Consider the following 26,525-nt stretch of genomic DNA (forward strand, 5'->3'; position numbering starts at 1 on the left):
GTTTTCACACCTCAGTAGGTCATAATGACCTGACTGGACTCCTTGAATGGCAGCTTAACATCGTGCAAAACTTTCTGCACATAAAAAGGAAGTGCTTTCTGGCACAATCTCAAGAGGGTATAAAGACCTTAACGAATCTTTGGGTGGCAAACTAACACTTCCGCTCTCTTGCTCTTTGCATAGATCTCCAACTTTGAGGCCTCATCTTGACTCATTCTGTACTTTTTCTCACTTAGTTCCATAGACGAAACAATACTCTGTATTATTAGTTTTGTTCCAGGACTTAGTCTTTGGGGATATGTTTAGAGGACTGTCTCATTCTAGCTGAATGCTTAGGAGGAGTCGAGCCTACATCCTCTGAAGGACTGGTCTAGGAAGGACACTATGGAGTTATATGTGTGCCACAATTCTCACGCACAAAATTATATTTTGAGTGCGCAATATATTTTGAAAGCATACAAATGTACTATGTGTGCAAAATTGTACTTTGAGCATGCAAGATTTTATTTTGATCACACGAAATTGTTCTGCGCTCGCAAAATGATATTTTTAGCACACAAAAAGATATTCTGCATGCACGCGAACTTAGTTTATGTTCTTGCATAAATTAATTAACTTTGACAAAACAAAAATCAATTTTACACTTGAATAAAGTGGTATCTTGAAATGTTCAGTATTCTGTTTTTACGACATTTATGCATTCTACCACAACCCTTCTGGCAAAACTGATTAATGAGAAGAAATGGAAGAAAAGGAAAAGAGGCTAATTATGTCTCTTGTCATAGTTTGGGGTAAATTAAATGTACAGCATATTGAACTTAGCATATTTTTTGAGACTGCAAAAAGTTTTTTTTTTTTTTTAAATAGAAAGACTTAGGAGGATGGATCAGGTGTATCCTTAGTGGCTTTCAAACACCCACAATCCTTTGCACATGTCCAATTTTAGCATTGCATGATCACAGGCTACTATATTTGGAAAGAAACTTACAGTATTCCTGGTATGTCTATAAACCACGGGGTAAATATCTTTTGTAATGATAACTGCATACAGTATATAAAGTGTGTACTGAACTTGGAGCATTGTGCCTGTGTGCTCTTCTGTTACAGATGTTAAAGGGTAACTAAACACCTGCTCAGAGTCTGACTCCACCCACTAGAAATATTTGAAAATGCAGGAAAAGTGGGCAGACCCCGGCGGGATAGAGGGAACGAACCGAGTGCGGGGCTTAGCGGGGGGGGGAGGGGGGCACCTGAGACTCGTAGTGACGGATTAATTGACAGCTGCTGTCAGACTCTGTTATTATTATTCCTCACACGGTCGCAAGACGACATGTACATGAATCTGGCGTGGTGAGCTGGAACCTGCTTACGTCAGCTGTCACCGCTTACGTCACGAACTACCGCAACAGCCAATAGGAAAATTCAACTGCAGTAGCCACCGTTCAACCTGAAGAGGGCAGCACTCAGACGTTTTTACACCATATATTGTAGAATTAAAACACTTTATACACAAATGTCAAAAAAATTACTTGAATCAATGACCAGTACTAATAAAGCCCCATGCTTACAGATCATTAACTAAAAAAAGTTGGTTTAGGGTTTAGTTACCCTTTAATGTTTGCTGTAGCCACATCAACAGTCCAATTGCAGAGCAAATTTTTTTTTAAATCTTTGCAAGAAGATACATTACTTTACAAAACTGAGTTCAAGCACGTTCAAAATAATTTTTTGTGCCCTCAAAATATCATTTTGCACGCCCAGAATTTTGGCCTACATATAACTCCATAGAACACAACCTAACTGGGCTGGCAGTCTTCCGATTGAGAAGTAGAACTCTTTGATCGACTCTTCAGGTCTGATCATTGTCAACATGGCGCCGCTCACATCTTCAACACGTGAGTTGTTCATTTCGGCAATTCGAGCTGTTTTGGAAACGTGGCCTGTGCTGCAAGTGAGTGAATTCATAACCATATATTCTGGATAATTAATTTATCTTATAATATATTCGAATGTATTAAACAAGCTTCAATTTGATGCCGTTTCGTGTATTGGAAAACAGCTAGCTACTAAGCTACCAATTAAACTCTGCCATAAATGTATAAACAAATACGTCATTGATACAAAATGAACGTCACCGACACGACAAGAACAGTCAAGCATTTTAATTACGTTCTCTTCAAATCGATCTGTCCCATGAGAGCAATTAAAGTGTCTCTTGATTTATAGATTAAATGGGATTTCGGTTATATGTCATCTGACAGGTTGTATATTCTTTTGACTCTTTTCTTTGTCTCGCAGATCGCGGTCGATAATGGTTTTGGTGGCGCATATAGTCAGCAGAAAGCGGAATGGATGGTGGACGCGTTACAGCAGTATTTCAACAACAACGGTTCGTAAGGAGGCCCAAAGTTGCACACAAAAATAAATACAAAAAATCCAACAAATAAAAGATGAAAACACAACGGAAAACCACAACAATATTAAAGGAACAGTTCACCCATAAATGAAACCCTCATGCCATCTTAGATGTTTAGGACTTTCTTCTGCTCAACACAAAGGAAGTTTTTTAGAATATATCAGCTCTGTTGGTCCATACAATGCAAGTGAATGACTTTAGACAGAACTTTGAAGCTCAAAAAGGACATAAAGACAGTATCAAATTAATCCATATTATTCTAGTAGTTTAATCCATGTCTTCAGAATATGATAGGTTTTATTTGGGGGGGGGTTCTCAATTTGGTACGCCCAATTCCCGATGCGCTCTTAAGTCCTCGTGGTGGCGTAGTGACCCGCCTCAATCCGGGTGGCATAGTACAAATCTCAATCGCATATGCGTCTGAGACAGTCAATCCGCACATTGTATCACGTGGCTTGTTGAGTGCATTACCGCTGAGATCTAGCGTGTGTGTGGTCATGCTATTCTCCACAGCGTCCACGCACAACTCGCCACATGCCCCACAGAGAGCGAGAACCACATTATAGCGACCACGATTAGGTTAACCCAACGTGACCCTACCCACCCTTGCAACCGGGCCAATTGGTTGCTTAGGAAGCCTGACTGGAGTCACTCAGCACGCCCATTATTCAAACTTGCAACTCCAGGTGTGGTAGTCAGAGTCTTTACTTGCTGAGCTACCCAGACCTCCACTTAACTCCTTGTTTACTATAAATCTTAACTTTCATTTTCACATTCCTTTTTGGCGATTTGCATTCTCTGTGCATATTGTCACCTACTGGGCAGGGGGAGAATTTTATAGAAAAAAAAAAGGACTGTTTCTCACCCACACCTATCATATCGCTTCTGAAGACATGGATATTTTTTCTAAAAATCTTCGTGTTCTGCAGAAGAATGTCATGAACATCTGGGATGGAATGAGGGTGAGTAAACGATGAGAGAATTTTCATTTTTGGTGAACTATCCCTGTGAATTAGCCATAACACAACAAAACTTTCAGCATTTATTAGATTTTCTAATTTAGTAGTGTTGTGCACCACTGGGCCACCGTAGGTTCAAGCTGTCAGATGATTGTTTCCCTTTTTGCTTCCGTGAAATTTGTTTTGCTTTCTGCATCTCTTGAACCTCTTCTTTTCTCCCCACAGATGACCTACAGCAGGATGAAGTGGAGGATTTCATCTCAGACTTGATGAATAATGAATTTGACACGGTGGTGGATGATGGCAGCCTGCCTCAGGTTTTTTCAAATTCCCATATCAAAGATTAATTTTGTTCAAACTCACTACATTTGGCCCATTACATTGGTCGTTTTCAGCCGCATTTTTAGTTTTCATCTGTGCTTTGTTCAGGTGGCACAGAAGGTGTGTTTGATGTTCCAGCAGTGTCAGCAGGGTAAACTGACAGAGGTCAGAGAGCAAATCAGTCTGCTGGCACAGAAAAAGAGCGCTGGAAGGGCAAAGGTCACACCAACAGATGATGATGAGGAGGAGAGTGAAAATGAAGAGGTAAATATACTTTTAATTCTTAATTGCATGGGTATTTCACCAAACATTATGGCACATACATCTACCACAAATTGATCTACAAAATGCCCAGATAGTGTACAATTTTAAGCAATTTCAATAACATTTTTACAAAATATAATGGATATATTTTGTGGTTTTATTTTTCATATATCTAAGAGATGATGCAACAAATCGGTACAAACCTAAAACGGGATTTATTACTTTCACACTGAAATTTCATGAGACTGAACTGGCTGTCAAACACACATTGAGCTACAAATAACTCATAACTTGCACATACGTTAAACATATATATTTTTTCAGGCATTTATTGAGCCTTAATCGATGCACAATTTACATAATTTCAGTAGTACACCTAAATGACAGTAGTCATATCATACTGTTCACATGTTACACTTGCTATAGTTTACTTCCATGTTGTTTCTTCGTCAAATTTCAAATGTAAATTATGCCAATAAATGAAACAACAACGGCACCTTGTGTCAAAAATAGCATGTGTAAAACTGTATGTATGTGTACGTGCATATAATTCACCATTGCTGCACAAATCAACGTGATGTAGTCATTTGTATGAATGTAGTACTCATTTGTCTTGTAACAAACAAAGAAATAGATATCCTGTGATAGTAAACTTGTATAGATATGAAATGATCATAAAAATATGATTTATTGAAGTGCAAAAAAAAGTGACACGGTTTCATACCTATGGTCTCTAATGACCTGTTACACCTGTTTTTTTTTTTGTAAAACGTTTATTTTATTTGAACATTACCACTCACTCTCTGACTCTCAGAATTAAAACCCCTGTTTTTCTGCTTTAACTTTAAGATGTGTAAATTACCTCCATGATCGGGTTCCATTAAGAATGGGAATAAATAATCTCACTGGGTGTTTTCTCTCAGGCAATGGAGTGTGATGGAGCTGGCGAGGGACCATCAGTCAACAGTACAGCAGTAATGGAGAAACCGCCACCTCAGGTCGCAAGTAATGAGGAAGAGGATGATGGCTGGACTGTTGTGCGCAGGAAAAAGTGACTGGACTGTATGAATGAGGATGGATGAATTTTTAAGTTAAAAGACTTTTAAGGACTCTGCCTCTGGACTGCAGCCAAGACAGACTCTTGAAAACACCCATTATTTTGGGTCTGACTGCAAGTTTAAAAACACTTAGTCTGCTTTAAGTTTTTGCAGATCAAAACGGACAGATTACCTCACCAAACCTTGGGAGTATTCTTTCATACCTAGTTAATTCAGAGTTATATCATGTTTGCTACAGTCAGACTTTTGCCAATGAAAATTCATTTGCATATGTTTTGAAATTGGTCTTTTTTTCTCAAAGATGCTAAATTTATACAAGTAACAGTAATTTATATCTAATTGACAGTTCAAGCCTGATCTATCCACGCCTGACTTCTTGGATTCCAGTAATTTAGCTTATAACTTGTAGTGTTATGTATGCTGTGGTCCTTTGTCACCCCCTTGTGGTAAAAACAGTCATTACAGCGACAAATGCAGTGCTGGATATGAACCCTTGTGCCTCAATAAAAAAGTTATTCAGAGGTCCTTAGAGGACAAAAATGTCCATGTCAAAAACTGCCATAATAATATTCATATTTTCCACTTTCAATTAGCAACATAATTTCTTGTAACCAACATTATTCCTGATCATAACTACCAAATATTCAATCATTTTCAGGATTTTAATCCTTTAAATGTCAATAAATGTTCCAACATATCTATCAAATATTAATACATTTTCAGGAGTTTTTGGTTTGTTTACATAATGCCACTGCTGTTTTTTGCTCTCTGACATCCATGCACACCCACACAATTTTAGCTGCATAATTTATTCAATTGGCCTGCAGTGCTCTATAATACAGCAACAGAAAATAAGAAAAAAGCATGTATTTGCTAAATGGCGCCATCTGGTGGAAAATATTTGTAAACATTTACATTTTGAAGCCAGGGCTCTGGAATAAAAGTATAATATCATAGAATTCATGATTTTAATGCTTTAATGGCACTGGGTTCAAATATTGCCATTTTAGTTGGTTTCAATGGGGACATTTTGTCCTTAAGGTCCTGAGTGTAACTATGTTGTGTACACAGTGTATTATAGAAGTATTATAGGAACGGAGGTTGTAATATGAATATTCCCCCAAAAATACACACCTTTGGCAAAATTTATGCCGTTGCCATTAACAGCCAAAATGATCGAAAAAGACAAAAATGTCCTGAAGGTCGCACAAGATCCCCTTTTACACTATGCCTCGGATTACCATATTTTTTCAGTCAGCAAATCATAAAATAAAATACTTTCCTCAATTATTTATGCTCGTTTTAATGTTGAAAAATGGTCGTGTTGTGTGTGGTCTCAGCGTCCGAGAGAACATTTAAAGTCTTACTGACTGCAAACACGTGAACTTGAGTGTTAAAGTGACATTTCCACAGATGTCATGTTACATAAAGCCATGGAAAACCTGGAAATATTGGGGAATAAACGCTCGTATTTATAGCGAGCCATAGTGATGTTTGATTTGGTTCTTTTAAGTGAACCGGTTGTAACGGCTCGCAAATTGGGCTAAATGATTAATTGGCAAGTCGACTTTTTTTTTTTCTGGTTATCAACTTTATGCCACAAATGTTGTTGATTGAGCTGAACTTGTATTCCTTTAAAACATGCCCTTATATTTACAACGTCCACACATTCTACACTGTTACAGTGATCACTTTAAGATTGCAATAAAAACTCCATTAAAAGTTTCTGAGTGATCTTTTATTCTGCAGTACACGGGGTTTTAAGATCTCACGTCATTATTGAATTCAATCAAGTATTCATACAGATTTCTGTATGTTAACAAACAAGCAATCCTCACACATATTGGCAGACAAATGTAAAAATGTGAGGGGCTTTTATTTAATGTTTTTTACTTTTCTGTTTTTGCAGATGGCATGTCAAGGCACTATTTCAACATATAAATATGTGACACTTCTACACAGATGACCGCACAATAAAACATTTGACAGACTACAGACAATTCATCCCAACCTTTAGAGATCAAAGCTTCTTTAAATTATATATATATATAAAACAACATACGCTTGATGTTCCAGCTAATGTGTGCTCAGAATACTGTCTCCAGTTTGTTTGACCTCAACAGTAAGTTTACACTCCGAAAGGTGAATGTGTACACCTGTGGACAGGTAATGAAATGCATCTAAAGAACATGTATTAAGGGGAGATAGACAGCGTTATGAGTTGATCCAGGGGTGCTGTAGACACTCTGCAGCTGTAGCGCGGTTCTCTGGTATAAACTTAAGCATGATGAGGAGGAAGTCGCTGAACTGGGCCGCCTGGTCCAAGGGCCATTCATATTTCTCCAGTAACACCTCGAATATTCCCCACGGCTTCAGGTTTGCGATATGCCGCAGCTCACCTGCACACACACATATATAGATTAAATTAGAGGATGCTAAAATGCGCAGACGTCAAGGTGGCCTATTTTCCTTTCAAAGTGGATCACTAGTCCAGCACTGTGAAGGAAAGTTTGTGCTTCTCTTGACCATGCAATTAAAGCGAATGGGGACTGACAACAGTAAGCTTGAGAACTTGACTAATGGGCTGATCTTCCGCAAGGTTGTTGTGAGCTGATTATACCCTGACATCGAGACTATAGAAAACCCTGAATAACCACTATTGAGTAACCACTGAGCAAATTAAACAGCACTTCATCATATCTGGTCTGTGGTTTGTCTATAACACTATCTTAAGTCTTGATATACTCCATTCTATTAAGCAAAGATTAACAATAATGAGAAGCTATATTAGTGAGCACGTCCTTTAATCTGCTCTTACCTCTATGGTTGAAGTATTCACTGGAGTATCTGCCCGAGAGAGCGAAGTGTGGAGGAATGGGGCCCAACAACTCAATGATGTGAGCTATGTGATCTGGAAAAACAGCATCACACATTTGTTGGACTAAATAAAGCATTTTATCCAATGATAAAACATATTTCTGTTATTTGTAACTCCTCTTGAACATTCATCATTTCCAATGTTAATGATGATGCAATTGAAGGAGTTGTTTCACTGCAAGAGATAATAAAATAAGGAAGAACATAAAATCCTGCTGACCTTCGTCTCGCGTGTAGTCCTCTCCTGAATGAGGCTCAAACAGGTAGTCTCCAGTTGCCAACTCGAACGCCTGTTGAGAAACAAACCAAAAAACAACACATTAGAGCCTGAGACACACACACACACAATGCATGTAACATTACTGCACATTTACACTAAACAAATGTGAAGAACGTCAAATAAAATTAGAAACTGATTCTGCTAACTGCAAAGTCGGCTTGATGAATTCTGATTAGAAGTGAATGAGTTCGTACCATACACGCAGTGCTCCACATGTCAGCAGGAGTCCCGTATTCTGCTCCGATCAGCACCTCTAGAGCTCGATACTGACGCGTCTGAATGTCCTCTGTAAAGTGCTTGTGCTGAGACAGAAGGCAAGACAACACTACAATCAGCAAGCAGTATTTCACATAATTGTTTCAGGTTGTTCTTAAAGGAATATTCCGGGTTCAATACAAGTTAGGCTCAATCGACAACATTAGTGGTATAATGTTGATAACCATAAACATTTTGAAACATTTAGACACTTCTTTTCTTTAAAAAAATACAAAAATCAAGGTTACAATGAGGCACTTACAATTGAAGTGAATGGGGCCAATTTTTGAACGTTAAAATGATGTTAAAACTTTTTCAAAAGTTTAGCCACAAGACAAAGCATATGTGTGTAAACATGATTTTAGTTTGCAAGTGATTTATAATCACTTACGAACCTTTTCTGTGTAAAGTTATAGCTTTATACATATATATAGATTATAATTTTACAACTTAATAAAATACAATCAAATTATGCTTCAATTTCTGTTTATGCCCACCAGAAATTGTCCCCATTCACTTCCATTGTAATTTCTCGCTGTAACTTTTTAAAGAAAAGGAGGGACGATTCGAAACAAATTTTTGTTGTAATCAACATTATGCCACAAATGCTGTCGATTGAGCTTAACTTGGGTGGGTAAAAATATCGATTTTCAGATGCACCGCAATCTGAAGTTGTTCATCAAAAACAACCAAAAAATAAACATTTAATTCTAATCACATATGGCACAGATGAGGTAAAGCCATTCGTCTCTCTCATTAATATGCGCTCAATTACAGAACTGCCGGATTTCTTAAAGAGACGGTGCCATTTTTTAGCTCATGTTCAACAAATCAATGTAAATACTGGTAAATAGTACAAATGATGCAATTAAACAATAAACGTGTAACAAAATATAATATACGCAATATAATATCATATTTAGTGATTGAATACATGGATTTGAAAAATTTGTAAAAGCAAAAATATGACCAAAATGATGAAAAACTGAAATTTTTGATATAACATTATACAAAATATAATTAGAAAAATTTATATTTTTGAAATGTACCTAGTTAGACGGTATAATTAACAGCATTAGCCGGGAGAGAATTTCTTTCATATTTAAGCAAAAGGGGCATAATAACGGAAATATAGCCATATGAAAAAAGCTTCAACAAGCATCGAAACTTGTGAATCGAAATCAAATTGGGAAATCTGTATCTGAAGTGAACCACCATTCACTTTTTGGAATGTATAGAATTGACACAAATGGTATTTACCACCCAGCATGCATTGCCCAGGTCTGCAATCTTGATGCGTATCTTGTCTGCGTTCTGAGGCTCCAGAGGATTCACCAAGAAATCAGCAGCAGAGTATGCTGGGAAAATAAGTGAAAATGTTCAATCTTGTATGGACGAAGTGTGAAATATCTTGTTATAAATATGATCAGATATTTAAAAATGACAAAAATGTTATTCAATACAAAAAAAGTATAAAAAAATAAAACAAATTGAATTAAAATAGACTTTTACCCATTTTTTGTGAGTACTATGTATTTTTTTTACTTATTAAAGTGCTGCACCATTAGAATAATCACTCCATTCCACTTTCGTTTCATGCTTTCATATTTTTCGATGAAAATAATACAGGAAGTTTTTATCAACTCAAATCCAACCGGAGCACTCACTGTTGGGGGAGAACAGCGAGCGCTCTGTGGAGTATCCGGACAGAGTGGATTCAGAGGTAGCAGACAGGATGGATCCAGACAGGCCCGATCCAGGGCTGGAGAACCGTAGGGGCCCGTAGCCATTACACTCATCTTCCAGCCACGACGAGCCCGATTCTGGACAGTGTTTGGTCTGAGCTCCTAAGGAGTGACTTTTCCCATTCACTGTAGCAAAAACATTACAAAAGAAAGTTCAAATACAGTGGAGGAAAAAGTATCTATATTTTAAATGTTCCAAAACTTTAATATCTGGATGTTGTTTGTTTGAGCATTTTTATTTTTCCAATAAAAGTACATCTCAGTATTGAGATCAAAATTCAATTTAACATTGCTTTCAACAGGGTCCCCACCCTTTTTGACCAACGAAATTCAATGAATTCTCCATGACATTTCTAGTCATTTGGGATTGATGGATTATGGGGTTTTCAAAATCATTTTGATTTAGACTGATTCACTACTGAATCATTTAGACAGACTTTTACCTACTTGTTGACTCAAAAGAACAATTCGCACACAAATTGGACATCACTATGCAAGCAAGTTTGACTCTAGATAAGAACAGAATCTAGCAACAAGACAAATGTATATTTATATAGAAATTAGTGGCCGACTGATATATCACAGAGTCCGATAAATTGGACGATATTCTGACTTTTTAAATGATCGACAACGGCCGATATATTTTCCCATATGGCTGAGTTATTTCTTAAGGGTGCTGAAAACATGTGCTTGCATGTGAAGCGACTGAGACAAGTAAACGACCAGTCGTGGTTCGTTTTATTGTTACATGCCATCATGTTACTACAATAATAGACCGGTGTGCAAAACAGTCTCATTTAAACGCTCCACATATCAAAGTCGCGGCAGACGCCTTTGAGCTCATAATGTTAAAGTGCTCGCCTCTTTCATTCTCCCTCTCTCTCCTCAACAGTTCCCTGTAACATTTAACTGTCTTGTCTAATGATAAAAAGCAAATATCAATAAACTTCTACTATATACCATATGCAAATATGCAGTTATCTCATTTAAACAATATAAACACTAACCTCACGATAATCCTGCGTTTTGTTCCCATCTAATATCTTCCTCTTAAGCGCAAATTAAATCAGTCAGAATCAAAACTTCAGGATCAGGATCAATTTACCTCTGATTCACAAATCATGAAAGTCAGTCCGTGACAATCCAAGCAGGCGATACAGGCTGTTTAAACTGATCGGAAATTGCTGCTAGTGCTGGATCCGCACGAGTGTGTGAGTGCAATTTTAAAGTAAAAGCGTTGCACATGTGCTATGAATAAATGTCTTATTCACTATATTCACTATGTACAATTGGTTTGATTCTGTATTTTTTTTAGAAAATGCTATTGCCAATGTGGACATGCCTCATGGACAACATTAACAATTACAAAAATTTGATGACTAAACAGAAATCACAAGAAACTGTTATCTATCATTTAAAAAAAAAATAATTTAAATAGAATTTTTTCAAAGTTAAAGTTTTGTGTGAAATTGAGTATATATATTGCTAAATATGAGTTTATAATTTTTTTTGCAATTTTACGGTTGTGTGATATATCGGAATCGTATCAGCCTTTCAGCCATCCTGCTCACTGAATCTTGGCATCGGCCATTAAAAAACCCATATCGGTCGACCACTAATATTTTTCCATTTCTTTGACGTGTCCTGGCTTGAAAATCAAATCTTTCTTAACTATGACCTTTGATACATTTTTTGTGAATCTAGAAAAAAAAATACTAATTATTCATATTCATTTGAGTCATTGCATGCTCAGAGAAGTCACTGCAAAATATTTTAGCATTTTTATTTTCAAGGCAAAATCAAGTGCCCAAAAATAAATAAAATCAATAAATAAAATGAAATATTTAATATACTGGACTATACAAAATATGCATTATTATGCACTAAAACACTAATTTATCACTATGTTTTTAAGACTAGTTTATTTAAATTACATCTAAAATGTTGTTTTGTTTATGGAGCCAGCAAATCCACCAGCTCACCAGTACCTTTCAGTCACCTAATTTTTAAACGCTCTGCGAAGTTCGACTGAATCATCTGCAAATCGGACATCGCCATTAAATTCTCCTCCTGTTCAAGCTGAAGTTGGTTGATCATAAATGTATCTGATGTCATTAGAGAAGATGAACTGCTCACTTTGTTCTTGTGTGTCATCGTCTTCTCCATCTTCGTTGAGTCTCCAGAGCGCTCGTGTGTTTCTGGAAGCATCCGGTGACAAAAATCCATCCAGCTCCTCCATCCGCTGAAGATCCTGCAGCCTCTCATCCAACAGACGCTGCTGCTGTTTGGCTTTCCTTTTAATTTTCTTCTTCTTGTTTTTTGATATTTTGCCCGTCTAGACAGACACAAACAAACATGGGTGGAAATGGAGAGAGTGAGACGGGTATAAATTTCAAATCACCTTTTACAACAAGCACGAGAGAACAGACATGATGTTACATTAGTTGATCAACTGGCGTAACTATGATTCCAGTTGTTTACAATCTCACAAACTGTTAGGGGTGATTTTAGGTGATATTATTTTGGTTAATATGCTCTCATAGAAACTTTCTGTGAAGTTTTGTGAAAAAAAAAAAAAAAAACTCCTTTCTTGCAGAATACAGATATGTTCACAAAATGTTTGTATATGTGTTGTATCTTTCTAAGTTTTTTTTATTGCCACTTTTGTCTTTAGCTTGCTCACTGGTTGGAAGCCACCATTTCCTTTTAAACTGCCTCGGAACGATAATTATTCCAAAAAGAAACAAACAAAAAAAGTTACATTAAAATATATCTAATATTTTCATAATATTCTAAATTCTAGGTAAAAATATTTTTTTCTATAAAAAAATTTAAAAAACGATCAAAAAGATACTCTGTAAACTTATATATATATATATATATATACATATACACATACACACACACACACAAGGTACTGCGCCAACGTTTTAGGCACTTGTGAAAAATGTTGCATAGTGAGGATGTCTTCAAATATAATGACATAAATAGTTTTCATATATCAATAATGTCATACAAAGATCAGTAAACATAAAAAAGCTAAATCAATATTTGGCTTTGCCTTCCATACAGCACCATTTCTCGTAGGTACATCTGGACACAGTTTTTCTTGGTTATTGTCAGATAGGATGTTCCAAGCTTCTTAGAAAATTCGCCACTGTTCTTCTTTTTATTTAGGCTATCTCAATTGCTTCTGTCTCTTAATGTAATCTCAGACTGACACGATGTTCAGTTGGGGACTCTGTGGGGACCATGACATCTGTTGAAGGGCTTCCTGTTCTTCTTATTTGTTCTATTATATTTGCAAAAATAATGTTTTGGAGTATAACATTTATATTTCCTCTTGACACACTAAAGCTGAAGATATAAATAACCATCTTGAGACAAATGATTTTGTGAAACATCTTATGTGACTAAAACCTTTGCACAGTACTGATATATATATATATATATATACACACACACATTATTTATACATAAATTATTGACACACATACAAAAATAATTTGTTTTGGATTTTCTGCATCCTAGACACTTACATTTTCCACTTACATAATCGGCGAGCATCAAAATAGCCTCTCGTTATTACAATACGAATTTAACCATGTATTATGCTGCATTTAAAAAAAAAAATTTAAAACATTTTTACCAGCCAAATAGCGAAATTGATTACTCAAACTCCGGAATCTCCTTTGATATAACACGTTTGCAGAGACAGAACATTTACATGAATGAATGAATAAACTCAGAGCAGTGTGGCTTTAAAATAGATTTGCGAGTACATATGACACGTTTGTCAGCGTGCAATGTAGCACACGTTCTCTCTGAGAGAGAGCAGGGAGAAAACACACATCTAGTTTTGAGCGAGAGCCAAGGGCCATCATGTTGCGAGCGAAGAGATTTGCAGTCATAGATGTGCTCTTGCATATGCATACGTTCATGACATTAACAGTATTATAACGCCATAGAGCTACGGTCTATTAGGCTGGACTATGGTCTATTGAGCCAATCATTTTCATTTATTTCACAATAGCTTTTTATAGCATTAATGTATGTTTTGATTTCATTTGGGAAATGTATTATCAATCTTCACGCCTCCCCCGACATGTTCTGGTGCGCCTCCCAGCTTGAAAAATGTGAACCTATTCTGTGTTATACAATGCCTTTCTCAGGAGGTGTTTTTAAGGCACCGTCTTATTACCCTATGGATGTTTTTTTATTTCTTTGTTGCAATTCATCTCATTTATATTCAGAATGTGACAGTATATTGTGAAATCACCCTCAACCTTGCAGAGGTGGTGTATAAAATAAGGGAGGCAGAATAGAGGGAGTAGAAACTCAGCCGATCTCTGTCCCGACTGTCATGACGTGGGAAAAGATATAGCCCCTGTCTGAGCACAGCGTACTGCAGTGTTCTCATTTAAAAAATATCACTGGTAACCTGAATTCCATAGATTAAATGAAGAAAATGAAACTAAGTGCACAATGATCAGACGAGAGAGGTGTAGCTATATCTGGTGTGATGCTCCTGCATGCAAACACCTCTGAAAGCTATAATCAGGTTAGTGAAGGGTTAACGGGAAGAAATCCACACATCTGTCGGGCAGCTCAGATCGGCAAGACCAAATCCACTGACTGGGTGAACAAGGGTGAAAAAGAAACCTTTTCTTAACAAATTAATGATTATGGTAAACACTAACATGTATTGAGCAGGTAAGAAAAGTAAATTAAGGTACATTAATAATAACATTACATGAAAAAGTGGTAGCATATATACGGTACCCTGAAAAGGCACATTTTCACTGCAAACATGTCTCCAGATACATTTCATATGTTAAAAACAAAACTTTCATCTGCATCATGAACTTCGTATTGAGGAGAATACATAATACATACATAAAAATACCATTGAATATTAAATTATGCATGACGTTGTGTCCTGACATTGTGATTCATATGTAAATATGTATTCTCCTCAATACGAAGTTCATGATGCAGATGAAAGTATGGGTTTCTATTCTATTTCTAAAATATTTAATATTTTATGCAGAAACATAGCAAACACCATTGTCGAATAATTTTGATGCATATGGAATTGTTTTGGAATTGGATTTTGACTACTTTCATCTAAATAAAATTGAATAGTGTGATGGCAATCTTCATTTGAACAATCCCAATATCGATTTGTAAAAATCTCAAGATCAAACTTTTACCTTTAGTTTACAGTTTAGTTCAGTTTTGGTTGCATTTATTATTATATCTTTAAATAAATAGCAATTGAACAGTGCAGTTTGGGCCCTTGCTGTTAATTTGTTTATGAATATTTGTATTAAAATTTTCATAATGTACCAAGCTAGAAGGTTCCCGGTATAATTTACATTAGCTGAGAGAATTTCTTTCTTATGTACAGACTTTTTAACGGAAATGTACCCAAATGAATCATAACCGAATCAAATCGCACCAAAATCGGAACTGAATCAAGAGCCTATGAATCTAAATCAAATAATGAAATCTGTATCGATACCCAGCCCAAACAAAACAACTTTACTAATCTTAGATGACAAGAAATGTAAAGCTGCACAATATATCGGTGACCATATTGGTATCGATCAGTTTTAGATTTACATTTATGCATTTGGCAGACGCTTTTATCCAAAGTGACTTACAGAGCACTTATTACAGGGACAATTCCCCCAGAGCAATCTGGAGTTAAGTGCCTTGCTCAAGGACACAATGGTGGTGGCAGTGGGGATCGAACCAGTGACCATCTGATTACCAGTTATGTGCTTTAGCCAACCTCCACTCCACATTAAGATATAAAAAGACCATAATATCGGTTATTAGAGCTTATAACATAAAAGTAATTATCAATTGTCATGTCGGTTAAAATTCCTATATCTTAGCTTAACTTTAAATTCAAGAGAAAAGGTCATATACTTTTCCCCCAGATCAGTGGATCTGGCCCTGATCATCACTAGAGATCTGCCCCTTTCCCAGTGGTTCATGCCCATATCTCTACAGAGGCAGGGGTGGGTTAGGAGACAGCAGGCAGAATCAAACAGTCATGTGTCATTTACTACAACCTCTCTGTATTTGAGCAGGCACAACTCAGAACGTACCTGTTTCTCCCTTGGGGCCGTGCTAACTGCCATCAGAACAGAGGAGGAAAGAAGGGGAAGGGACAGAAAACCACAATGATAATAATTATAATAAAAAGAAAATTAAAAAAAGAATACAGAGAAAGAAAAGATAGGACACAGTTAGAAAGCAAAGAGACGACAGAAGAAATGAGAAATGATTGGCATATTCACCACAGAAGCAGAAGTGAGATGACAACCACCATGCACATTCATTTAGTGGCACAGTTCAATTGAGATACGAGCCAATTTGAAGTTAAACACACATCCAGCAGAACTACAATTGATTTGACACTTTCTTACCTTTTTACCCTTAAAACGGCAGTATTATCATAAAGTATCACCCAAGTACATTTTTGAGGATAAATGAACTAACCAATTGGTGTTTTTAAATAAACCGTGCAGGAAGGCAGATCTCTACAAGCAGGATTAATCACCATTACTTATAAAGAGTGAGATCATGAATAATGTTATGCAGTAAAATAAAGGACATTTTCTTCTGTTATTATTCAAAGAAATTTGATTTTTGGACAATTAAGATTTTTTGGGGGTATATAGATATATATACTTACATTACTTTTATGAGAATTATGCATACCCCGACCCCCTGAATTATCATTACCATATGGCCACTACTGTAATGATTGATTTAAATGGATAAATTAAAAATATATTTAAATACTATATAAATTGTATGGCTTGAATATATGATAGTATTATGTTGTACTTTTAACTTATTTTCTGTATTACAGTAATAAATGTTGGTGTTACAGCAATGAGAATCACCTTTGAGAATAATGGGAATTACAAATAAATAAGTAAAACTTCCGGACACGTTGATACGTTTAATGAGAAGTTGGTAAAATGTGCTTAATTGTCACGATTAGGGGTGGGTAAAAATACAGTTTTTACGATTATTTGCAATCTTCATTTGAATGTGAATAATCTCAATATCGATTCATAAATCCCAAGATCAATCTTTAAATCAATGCACAACCCTCTACTACAACGAGAGGAAATCACTTGCGTTTGCAACCAAATTTCACACTATGCGACTAAAGGGAATACATTTGGCAACTGGCTGGTAAATGTTTAGTTTAGTCATGAAGTGTTCAGCAGTTGAGTGTAGAAGTTGTTCCGTGTGTGTCCAAGACGAGATCCATGCAATTAATTTGTCATTGAATATGGTCTCTTTTAATACCCTTTCTGTTCTTTACAGTCAGTTATTGATCAAAAACAACTACAAAAAAAACCTAAATCATTTCATTTCTGATAATGCATCGCACAGATGAGGTAAAGCCATTCAAGTCCTCTCTAGTTAACGTGCGCTAATTTAAAGGGGCTGTTTACAGAAATGCATTTTATTTATTAAAGAGACAGTTCCTGTTTTGGCATGTGTTCAATAAATCAAATGTAAATCCTTGGAATTAGTACAAATTATGCAATTTAACAATAAATATGTACCAAATATAATAGATGAAATATAATATCTAATTTATTGATTGAATACATTTATTTGTTCATTTTTAAAAAGCAAAAATGTGATCAAAATGATGAAAAAGTAATAAAATATCATTAGTAAAATTAATATTTTCCTAATGTAACTATTGTTAAAATGTCCCCTGTATAATTAACAGCATTAGCTGGGAGATCATTTATTTTATATGCAAGCAAAAGGGAGATTATTACTGAAATAAACACATGTGAATCGATATTGAATCGAAATGAAATCAAATAGAAAGCTTGTGAATTGCAAATCTAATTGAAACAGGAAATCTGTATCAATACCCAACCCTAGTCACGATTCAACTATTTTTGAACTACCCATGGTCTAGTAGCATGCCATGCACGTCATAAAAAAACAATTCATCATATGCTGAAAAATGTTTCAATGACTTCAATAAAAATTGCGTGCACAGCGAAAAGCTCAAGAAAATGCTTTTCCGATGTAATAATACAATGCATTTTGCTGTCAATTTTAAAAAAGTAAAAAAAACTAATTACATTTATCAGTTTTTGCAGTTATAAACAATTGTATGCTATTCATTTCAGTATATAGTGAATAAAGTTTCTTTATACGCTGTATCTCTCATATTTATTATGCAAGCATAAAGTCATACACAAGTCTGAAAGGAGTCTTACGTGAGTCTCACTGGATCTTAATGTGAAACTCATCTCACTCATGTCTCAGAAATAATGAACTGACTTTTAAAAACATACCGGAGGAGCCAGAGGGGGGCGGAGCTCCAGCTTTCTGCCATAACGTGGCCTCCGCCGCCAGTCGTCTGACGTACACCTCGTTTACATCAAGCAGGATATTTTCTGGCTTTATGTCTGTATGGATGATCTTGCATTTAGTGTGCAAGTAATCTAGACCCTCGAGAACCTGAGCAAAGAGAGGAGGACATCAGGAAATCTAGGTAACATGTTATAGTATCAGAACTATATAGTCACTGCATATCTAGGAAAAACCTAAACATTGCTTCAGGCAACGCGTTTATAATGTATAAGCAACATACCTGAATTTCTAATGAAAAAGTGTCAAAATAAGAATATACTGTAGCATCAAAAAGTCACAAACAAGGGGAAAAAATTTTGACTGGGCGTTTTAAATGGTATTAGCTAGTAGAACATGTCATGAATGGACAGCAGACTTGCCTGACGAAGAATGCTCTTCACACAGATCAGAGGCAGACCCATGTAGTTGGACTTGATAATCAATTTTAGAAGCTGGTGTCCAAGCACCTCTAGTACCATACACACATCTGAGAGAGCCAGGAGTCAAGAAAAGTGCGATAGCAAAGAGCCAAAAACATACTTATTATGAAACTGTGAATTATGAAAAGAAAAATGCAAGAAAGTAAACTATAGACCAAGAGAATTCAAATTTCTAAACAACTTGAAACTGCATTCGCATGGCATTTAATTGCCACAATATGATGTAATTAGGTAAACAGAAAAGTCATCCGGAAATAATGTAGGGTTGGGACTGGGGGTTTTGATCCATTAGGATGACACCAGCACTCAAGCTAACACAAGTGCGTGTAGGTCATGTGATATAAGTGGTAAGGATACGAACACCGTTGACGCCAGAGATCTTAAAATCATCGATGAGCTGAACTATCCTTTCCCGTTTAGTGTCTGTGGGGTCACTGTCCCGCACCTGTAAAAAAAACTCTTTAGCTCAGAGAGTGTTTTTATCTTTCAACCTTCCCCAATCTTTGTTTAAAGTGATAGTTCGCAAAAAAAGGAATAATCTATCATCATTTACTCACCCTCATGTTGTTCCAAACCCACATGACTTTCTTTCTTGTGTGGAACACAAAAGCCTAACATTTAATTTTTCTGTTGCATAGAAGGAAGAATGAAGTCACATGGATTTGGAACAACATGAGTACAGTAAATGATGACAGAATTCTAATTTTGGGGTGTATTATCATTTGAAAATCTTAAAGACTTACACATTTCAGAAGTTTAATCTCATCCAGTGCAGTCTCCGTGTAGTGCTGGGCACTTTTAACCACTTTAAGGGCCACAAACCGTTTCTGTCTATGAACAGGCAGACAAATGTAAAATAGGGTTGAATTCACACAGACAACCACACGGCATGTCTGACTGACAATCCATATGCTTATAAACTGACATCGGCTTATAGCTCAGAACAATGTTTACAGAGCACGCAGCCAGCGATTAAATCTCTAGGATTAAGATTCAAGCAGATTCCAGCATGTAACATACTCACTGTAGATCCCAACACAGCCATACAGTGGAGAAATGACCCCATCCCAGTTTCCTGACCACATGATATCTGCCATTAAACAGATCTCCAATCTTCACTGGATAATATCCTCCTAAAAATAAACAAAAACATATAACAATGTTATTTAACTATACTGAAATGCAGTTTATTTACAGCATCGCACAACATTCTATCTGGTCAATATGACAGTGTTTACCTAATGATGATAGAACTGTGCCAACCGGATGGTATTGTTTGATATAGCATTTATACTGAGGTAGATATATTTGTGCAGCTTAAATGTGCAACACAATCAAAAATCACTGACAAGCGTCATCTCCTCTGCCATTTTTGTATTTTTATGTTTAAATTCCCTTTTGGTGCAACCGGAAGCACGCTACATCAGCAAAGTGGGAGACCCGGGTTCGAATCTTGCATTGAAACCAGGAAGTATTCGCATTTCGCATACTCAGTGATGAGTCCGATTCAGAGGTTGCAGTTTTCCCTCTAACATTACATTTTTACTCCACTGATGTTTAAGTTTGGGGTTGGGTACAGTTTATAAAATGTGCATTCCTCTACACTGTATTAAAGCCTGTAGAGCTGAAAACAACTCACTTCACAAGTTGCTTTTGGGGCCACACTGTGGACATTTCACCTAGAAAATGGAGCTCAGACATGCCCATATGCCCAACAACACTTAACAATTTGGTCACTGGGGGCAGTGTTGCACATTTCAGTGAGCACAGAACAATTTCAGCTAAAGAAAAGTAAACCTACAGTTTCCAATTTCACTCTGAGATCATCTGATTTGACTTATTTACAAAAAACATGGAGTGATGTGAAAACAGTTGACATAATCGACTGTTTACATTTTTTTCAAGAGGTCAAATGAGATGATGAACCTTTAATTTAAGTATTTAATTCACTTGATTATAAAAAAATAGGCATTACAACACGTTTTTTAACGTTATATATATACAAATTCTGCGAAATGATCTATTTTGTGTTATATACTGTATACACTTACCGTAATAACAATTATTCATACCATAAGATTTTGGTAATACCATTCCCCATATTTTGTACTTTTTTAATGTTAATTTTCACATCTATGATATTTGTAATTAATAATGGTGTTAATGATTAAATAAATGTTTTATATACTTAAATGACCAACTTGATATTAGAGTATAAAGTAGAGGAAAACAGATATATTGCTTTTTATTTTTTTTACTGATTAATCTGTGCCAACAGCTGACTTTTGGAAGTATCAGTTATCAGCAAACATCTATGCAGACAGTTGCTGATAGTTGTCTTTGTTACTCTATGTTCCTCTATGGCATGTGCTTGATTATACAGCTAGAACGATTTAGTTCTACAGTGTAACAGCGGCTTCTAGAAGTGAAATAAAAATAAACGTACACACCTCGTGGGGATGCGATATATAAATATTTTATCAACTACAATATTTATCTAGATTTATATCCTCACTTCAATGCATTTTTATAAGATAAACAAGTGTTCTAAATTTATGCAAATGAATTGCATGCAAAGAAAAATTTGACTATATGGAAACGTTCCCCATCAGCACATTTATATATCGTCTCCATGAATAATAATGCAAAATCTCATCCAGTGAAATATATATATATGCAGAATCCTTCATCTGGTGAATATATATATATAGGCTATAAAAGCTTAATTTGGTAAATACTTAGAGCACTGTATCTGAGCCAAGTCTCCATCATTTAAAAATAAAAGTCCCCTTGTTTATGTGTAAAAGTCTTGCGTTATGCACTAAAAATTCATTTTGTCTGGTTATTATTGGGATTTTGGCTGCACAATAAACCACATTTGGGATTCTGTTCATTTTGGACTCTTGTAGACTCCAAGTAAGAAAATACCTTTTTTTTTTTTTATTCTATACATCGATATTAAAAACTATTGGTCGATTAATCAGTTATCGGCCCTTTCCACCACCTTAGTTATCGGTCGACCTCTAAGAATAAATATTATAAAGTATGAATCCATCTGTACATCCATCTATAGCTTTCACAGAGATCTCTACAAATGAGACATAACATAAACACTGTAAAATGATTTAACACAGAACAAATATAAATGTAAACTCACTTCTGATTATCATCATACCTCTACAGTAATCTGCCGGATTCTCCTGCTCTTCATCATCTGAGCCGAGCAATTCGGCAGGAGGCGGGGAAAAGTCTGGAGGGGGAGGGCTCAGAGCCTGCGGTGGGGTTGTCTGATTAGATGGAGCCTGTGGAGTGGGAGGAGTCGTGGAGAAAACAGAAGGTAGGCACAGTGAAGATGCTATTGGAGTTGAGGGTGTGTCTGGAGATGAGACCATGCTAGGTGATGTAACCACGGCGATGGGAACAGAGTGCGGGAGGGGGGCTGGAGGCTGCAAGTCTGGAGGGCTCTGAGAGAGGTTTAACGGGGGTGTCGGGGGTGAATCTGGAGGGGTGGTGGATCTGTGGATGGTGAGGATGTGGCACAGTTCATCTGAGGAGGGGATCTGGGGTCTGTAGGGAAATAAATCAGACAGAAACAAATGCTTAACAAAACTTAATGTAAATGGCTGATATTCTGTGTAATTACTTTTTTTATAATATTTGTAAAGTGTTCTACAAAATTTATTTTTGTTTAAAGGGAAACATGTCTGTTGTGTACCACAAATAGTCACGTTTGAAGGCACACAACATTGCTATTTATAATCAAGCATGGCTGATGATAACTCCAGCTGAGCCATTCAGATCAAGGCCTTATGGCTACATATTACTCAATCGTCTGGGCAATTCAAAATAAACATGCAGTCTCTTTATAATGCCAAAAAATACAGCCATATAGTGCTTCAGTTTGCCTGTAAAGGGAATTAATATGATATTAAAGATATCATCACATTTTACTGAATTTATTGAAAAAGTACATCTAAATGGGCATTAAGAAATATATTTTAAATGTATTGTTTTATATATTTATATAAATACATATATACAAATATTTAAATAATGCAATTCAATGACAGAAAATGAGACATACACAAAATTGTGGGAATTAAATAATTCAAACAAACTTAATTTAAACAATATTTACTCTATATGTAAATGAGTTTACGTATTCAAAATACAAATTATAAGTAACTGTGTTCCACTACAGTCACAATTTCAATCATTGGTAATTAGAATACAGTTACATTCAAAAAGTATTTTGATTACTGAAGAGATTACTTTGCAATTTATATTTTATATTTATGCATTTGGCAGATGCTTTTATCCAAAGTGACTTACAGTGCACTTATTACAGGGACAATCCCCCCGGAGCAACCTGGAGTTAAGTGCCTTGCTCAAGGACACAATGGTGGTGGCTGTGGGGATCGAACCAGGGACCTTCTGATTAACAGTTATGTGCTGATTAACAATTTATTGTTTCATTTAATTTTTAGTCCTTTCCGATGGAAGAGCGGACAGAGGAGTAAGTTTGAAATAAGTCTGGAGTAGAAGAAATAGAAATAAACCTTGTGTAAATGGTCAGCTTTATGCCAAGCTAAAATGCTATTTCTAGCCATTTTATATGCACATGTTACCAGACACGATCATATTTTTTTATCAAGAAAATTCAAGTTGGATCATAATTTCTTTTTTTTTCCTAGTAAGACCTTTGATATTAGGGCAAAAATCATATTCTAAATAATAATTTTGTATTGTTTTTCTGTAAAAAATATCTAAAAATCCTTAAAAGCAACACTGCATAAGATATTTAGTTTTTTCTGAGAATGTATTTTTAACAAGTGTATTTTGTCTCACTGTACTGGCAGAGATTTATAATCAAAACAAGTGAAAAAAAAATCTACCAGTTCTGAAGAAGTAATCCAAAGTATTTAGAATACGTTACTGACCTTGAGTAATCTAATGGAATACATTACAAATTACATTTTACAGCATGTATTCTGTAATCTGTAGTGGAATACATTTAAAAAGTAACCCTCCCAACCCTGTATATAGGTGCATGCAATGTTCATCTTGACATGATGTATGCATGTGTATTGTTCAGATATTTCCAGGGATGTGTTAAAATAGGAGCAATGTGCATGGGCAGAGAGGGAGGGTCATGAGTCAATATGCATATCTAGAGAAGTGACTCCCTGGCCACCCTCCTATATATTTTTAGCAGCAACTCACAGAGCAGAAACCCAGATCTTAATCCACACTCACTCACCCCAGCTCCAAACTAGAGATGTCCAATGTTGCTGCTTTACGATGCTTCTTGTTTTTCTTCTTTTGCTTTTTGCTGTGGTTGTTCTGGGGAAGGTTGTTATCACTGCTGGATACTGTCATGCATTAAGAGATAACATAATAATATCATATTAGACATGTTGTTATCTGCACCACTCCCGTTCACTTTATAGGAGCAAATAATGGTGGGCAATCCAGCAACATGCATGGACAGATCGAGGATTTTATCGAGGATATTACATAGACAATTGCTATTTTAGTTTATTAAATGCATGTAATTATCAATAACCCGCCGAATAAATCATAGGAAAATAAAATCAATGAAAATCAAAACATTCGATTCTCTAAACGTGCTCGCGATTTGCTTCACCGCTAACACGGGCTCGAGTCATGAAAATAAGCGTCATTTTACCCTCGCAAGTGCCGACATTGTTGTTTGTATACCAAGGAAACATAATAGATTCATAGACATCAGCATATTTGGGGTTGTTTGGTTGTATTTGAATGAAAACAAGCTCACCGTTCATCGATATCATCGGGACAGCTGTCAAATCACACACATTCCCTCGAGTAGATTCTGCGCATGCGCTGAGGCAGAACGACAGAACTCGTGCAAGTGAGTGCAGTTCAGAATCATGTTTCAGCCCAAATCACCAGAAAAGAAGTAGATTTATTATATTCTATTGAAACATTTATCATGGCAATTTTCACCTCCAAATCTCACCAAAAAATTATTAAAACAATCATTATTTTAAATGATCACACACATTAAATTGCACTCCAATAATTAGCATAAATTAAATAAAGTACAACAAATTCTGCAGTAATGTACGAAATGCTTCACATTCTAATAATATAGAATAATTTCCATGATGATAATGAGATTTATTACCATATAAACTGTCATGAAAATAGCCTAATGACACAATGCACAAAATGTAATAAAATAAAAAATATTATTGGTCCTAAAATAGGGTTCATTTTCTTTCACACTTGAACACTGTTTGTGTTAGACTCACACTTGTATTGTTCTCAGTCAAATTTGACTGAAAACAATACATCTGTCATTTTTGTTTAATAAAAGATATATAGTAACACTAACTTCAATAAAGTAAAAAAAAATGTAGTTGTGAATGTGTGCGCGCGTGTGTGTTCTGCATTCTGGATGTGTTATAGTCTCACCCCTTTATTTCTGTCTGTGTATGTTCTGCACTGTGATGGAGTACTTGATTTTATTTGACAAATTCCCCCAGAATTGCTCTGTTAGTCTTGCTTATACATTTCATATGGTCAGTCAAATTTGACCACACACAAGCGTTGTTTTTTTTTGTCATGCAGCCTAAACTCATTGAATCCAGTCCAATTTTTGTGTGTGTGTTCTGATGGCAAATGGAGGAAAAGTAACCAAGCCTTGTATGGAGGCCCAAACCTGCATAAATAATAAATGAATAAATGTAATAATAAAAAAATAAATAAAGGAATAAATGTCTTGATAAAACAAATATAATTAGTTTTTAATTAAATGTATTCCTGAATTTATTATTGTATGACTTTATTTCTTTATTATTTTCTATATTTATTTTTTACTTTATTTTTATTCTTGTTAGCTTTTAATTATTTATTCATTTATTTTGTGTTAATTTATTTTTTTATATTTATTTATTCCCACATATATTTATATATTCCCATATAGATTTATTTATTTATACATGTATTTATTTGTATTTTTCTGTGTGCAACATGGGAATGAGGGAGGCGGTTCATGCGGAGTTCCAGTGCATCATTGGATGAGAGCTCAATAGTACTTATCGGAAGCAGATGGACGTCCCACCTTAGCACCCTTTGACTCGCACAGATTTTGAATATGCAGGGAAACGTTTTGCAGAGAGTTTAACAATCCAGGATGTGCTACGACATTCATACCAGCATAGAGCTCTCCTAAAACATCAATAAGCACTTCTAAATTGAAACATAGTTATTTGATGCGTGGTTATCGACTTAATTCGCATGTCGCACAACTCTCTCTATATATTTTTTTTATTGCAGAACTTATATATACATACATACATAAATGATCAGGGAAATGAAGCATGGTTGTATCTTTTACAATGAACAATCATAACAACAGAAAACAATATTACGGATTTGCAGACATCAAAATAAGTTATATACACAGAAAAAAAATAAAAGAATAAGGTTAAATCATATAATTTATTAA

General features: G+C 35.6%; 2 protein-coding genes across 2 annotated transcripts; one reads left to right on the top strand and one right to left on the bottom strand.

Moving 5' to 3' along the window:
* Nucleotides 1-1,841: 1,841 nt before the first annotated feature.
* LOC127631035 (pre-rRNA-processing protein TSR2 homolog) lies at nt 1,842-6,728 on the top strand. The gene is made up of 5 exons (XM_052108982.1): nt 1,842-1,951; nt 2,299-2,389; nt 3,601-3,692; nt 3,805-3,960; nt 4,884-6,728. The coding sequence occupies exons 1-5, from the start codon at nt 1,871-1,873 to the stop codon at nt 5,013-5,015; spliced, it is 552 nt and encodes a 183-aa protein (XP_051964942.1). The 5' UTR covers nt 1,842-1,870; the 3' UTR covers nt 5,016-6,728.
* Nucleotides 6,729-6,749: 21 nt separating this feature from the next.
* Nucleotides 6,750-24,888, bottom strand: LOC127631033 (SRSF protein kinase 3-like). The gene is made up of 16 exons (XM_052108980.1): nt 24,828-24,888; nt 24,291-24,402; nt 22,206-22,597; nt 20,055-20,163; nt 19,774-19,861; nt 19,388-19,475; nt 18,971-19,077; nt 18,533-18,698; nt 16,295-16,320; nt 12,312-12,510; nt 10,098-10,301; nt 9,691-9,788; nt 8,370-8,477; nt 8,116-8,185; nt 7,837-7,929; nt 6,750-7,417 (listed from the first exon to the last, which is right to left on the bottom strand). Exons 1-16 carry the CDS (start codon nt 24,841-24,843, stop codon nt 7,233-7,235), a joined length of 2,061 nt encoding a protein of 686 aa, XP_051964940.1. The 5' UTR covers nt 24,844-24,888; the 3' UTR covers nt 6,750-7,232.
* Between the last annotated feature and the right edge of the window lie 1,637 nt (nt 24,889-26,525).

This window comes from Xyrauchen texanus, chromosome 37, assembly GCF_025860055.1.
Source record: "Xyrauchen texanus isolate HMW12.3.18 chromosome 37, RBS_HiC_50CHRs, whole genome shotgun sequence".
Taxonomy (NCBI): domain Eukaryota; kingdom Metazoa; phylum Chordata; class Actinopteri; order Cypriniformes; family Catostomidae; genus Xyrauchen; species Xyrauchen texanus.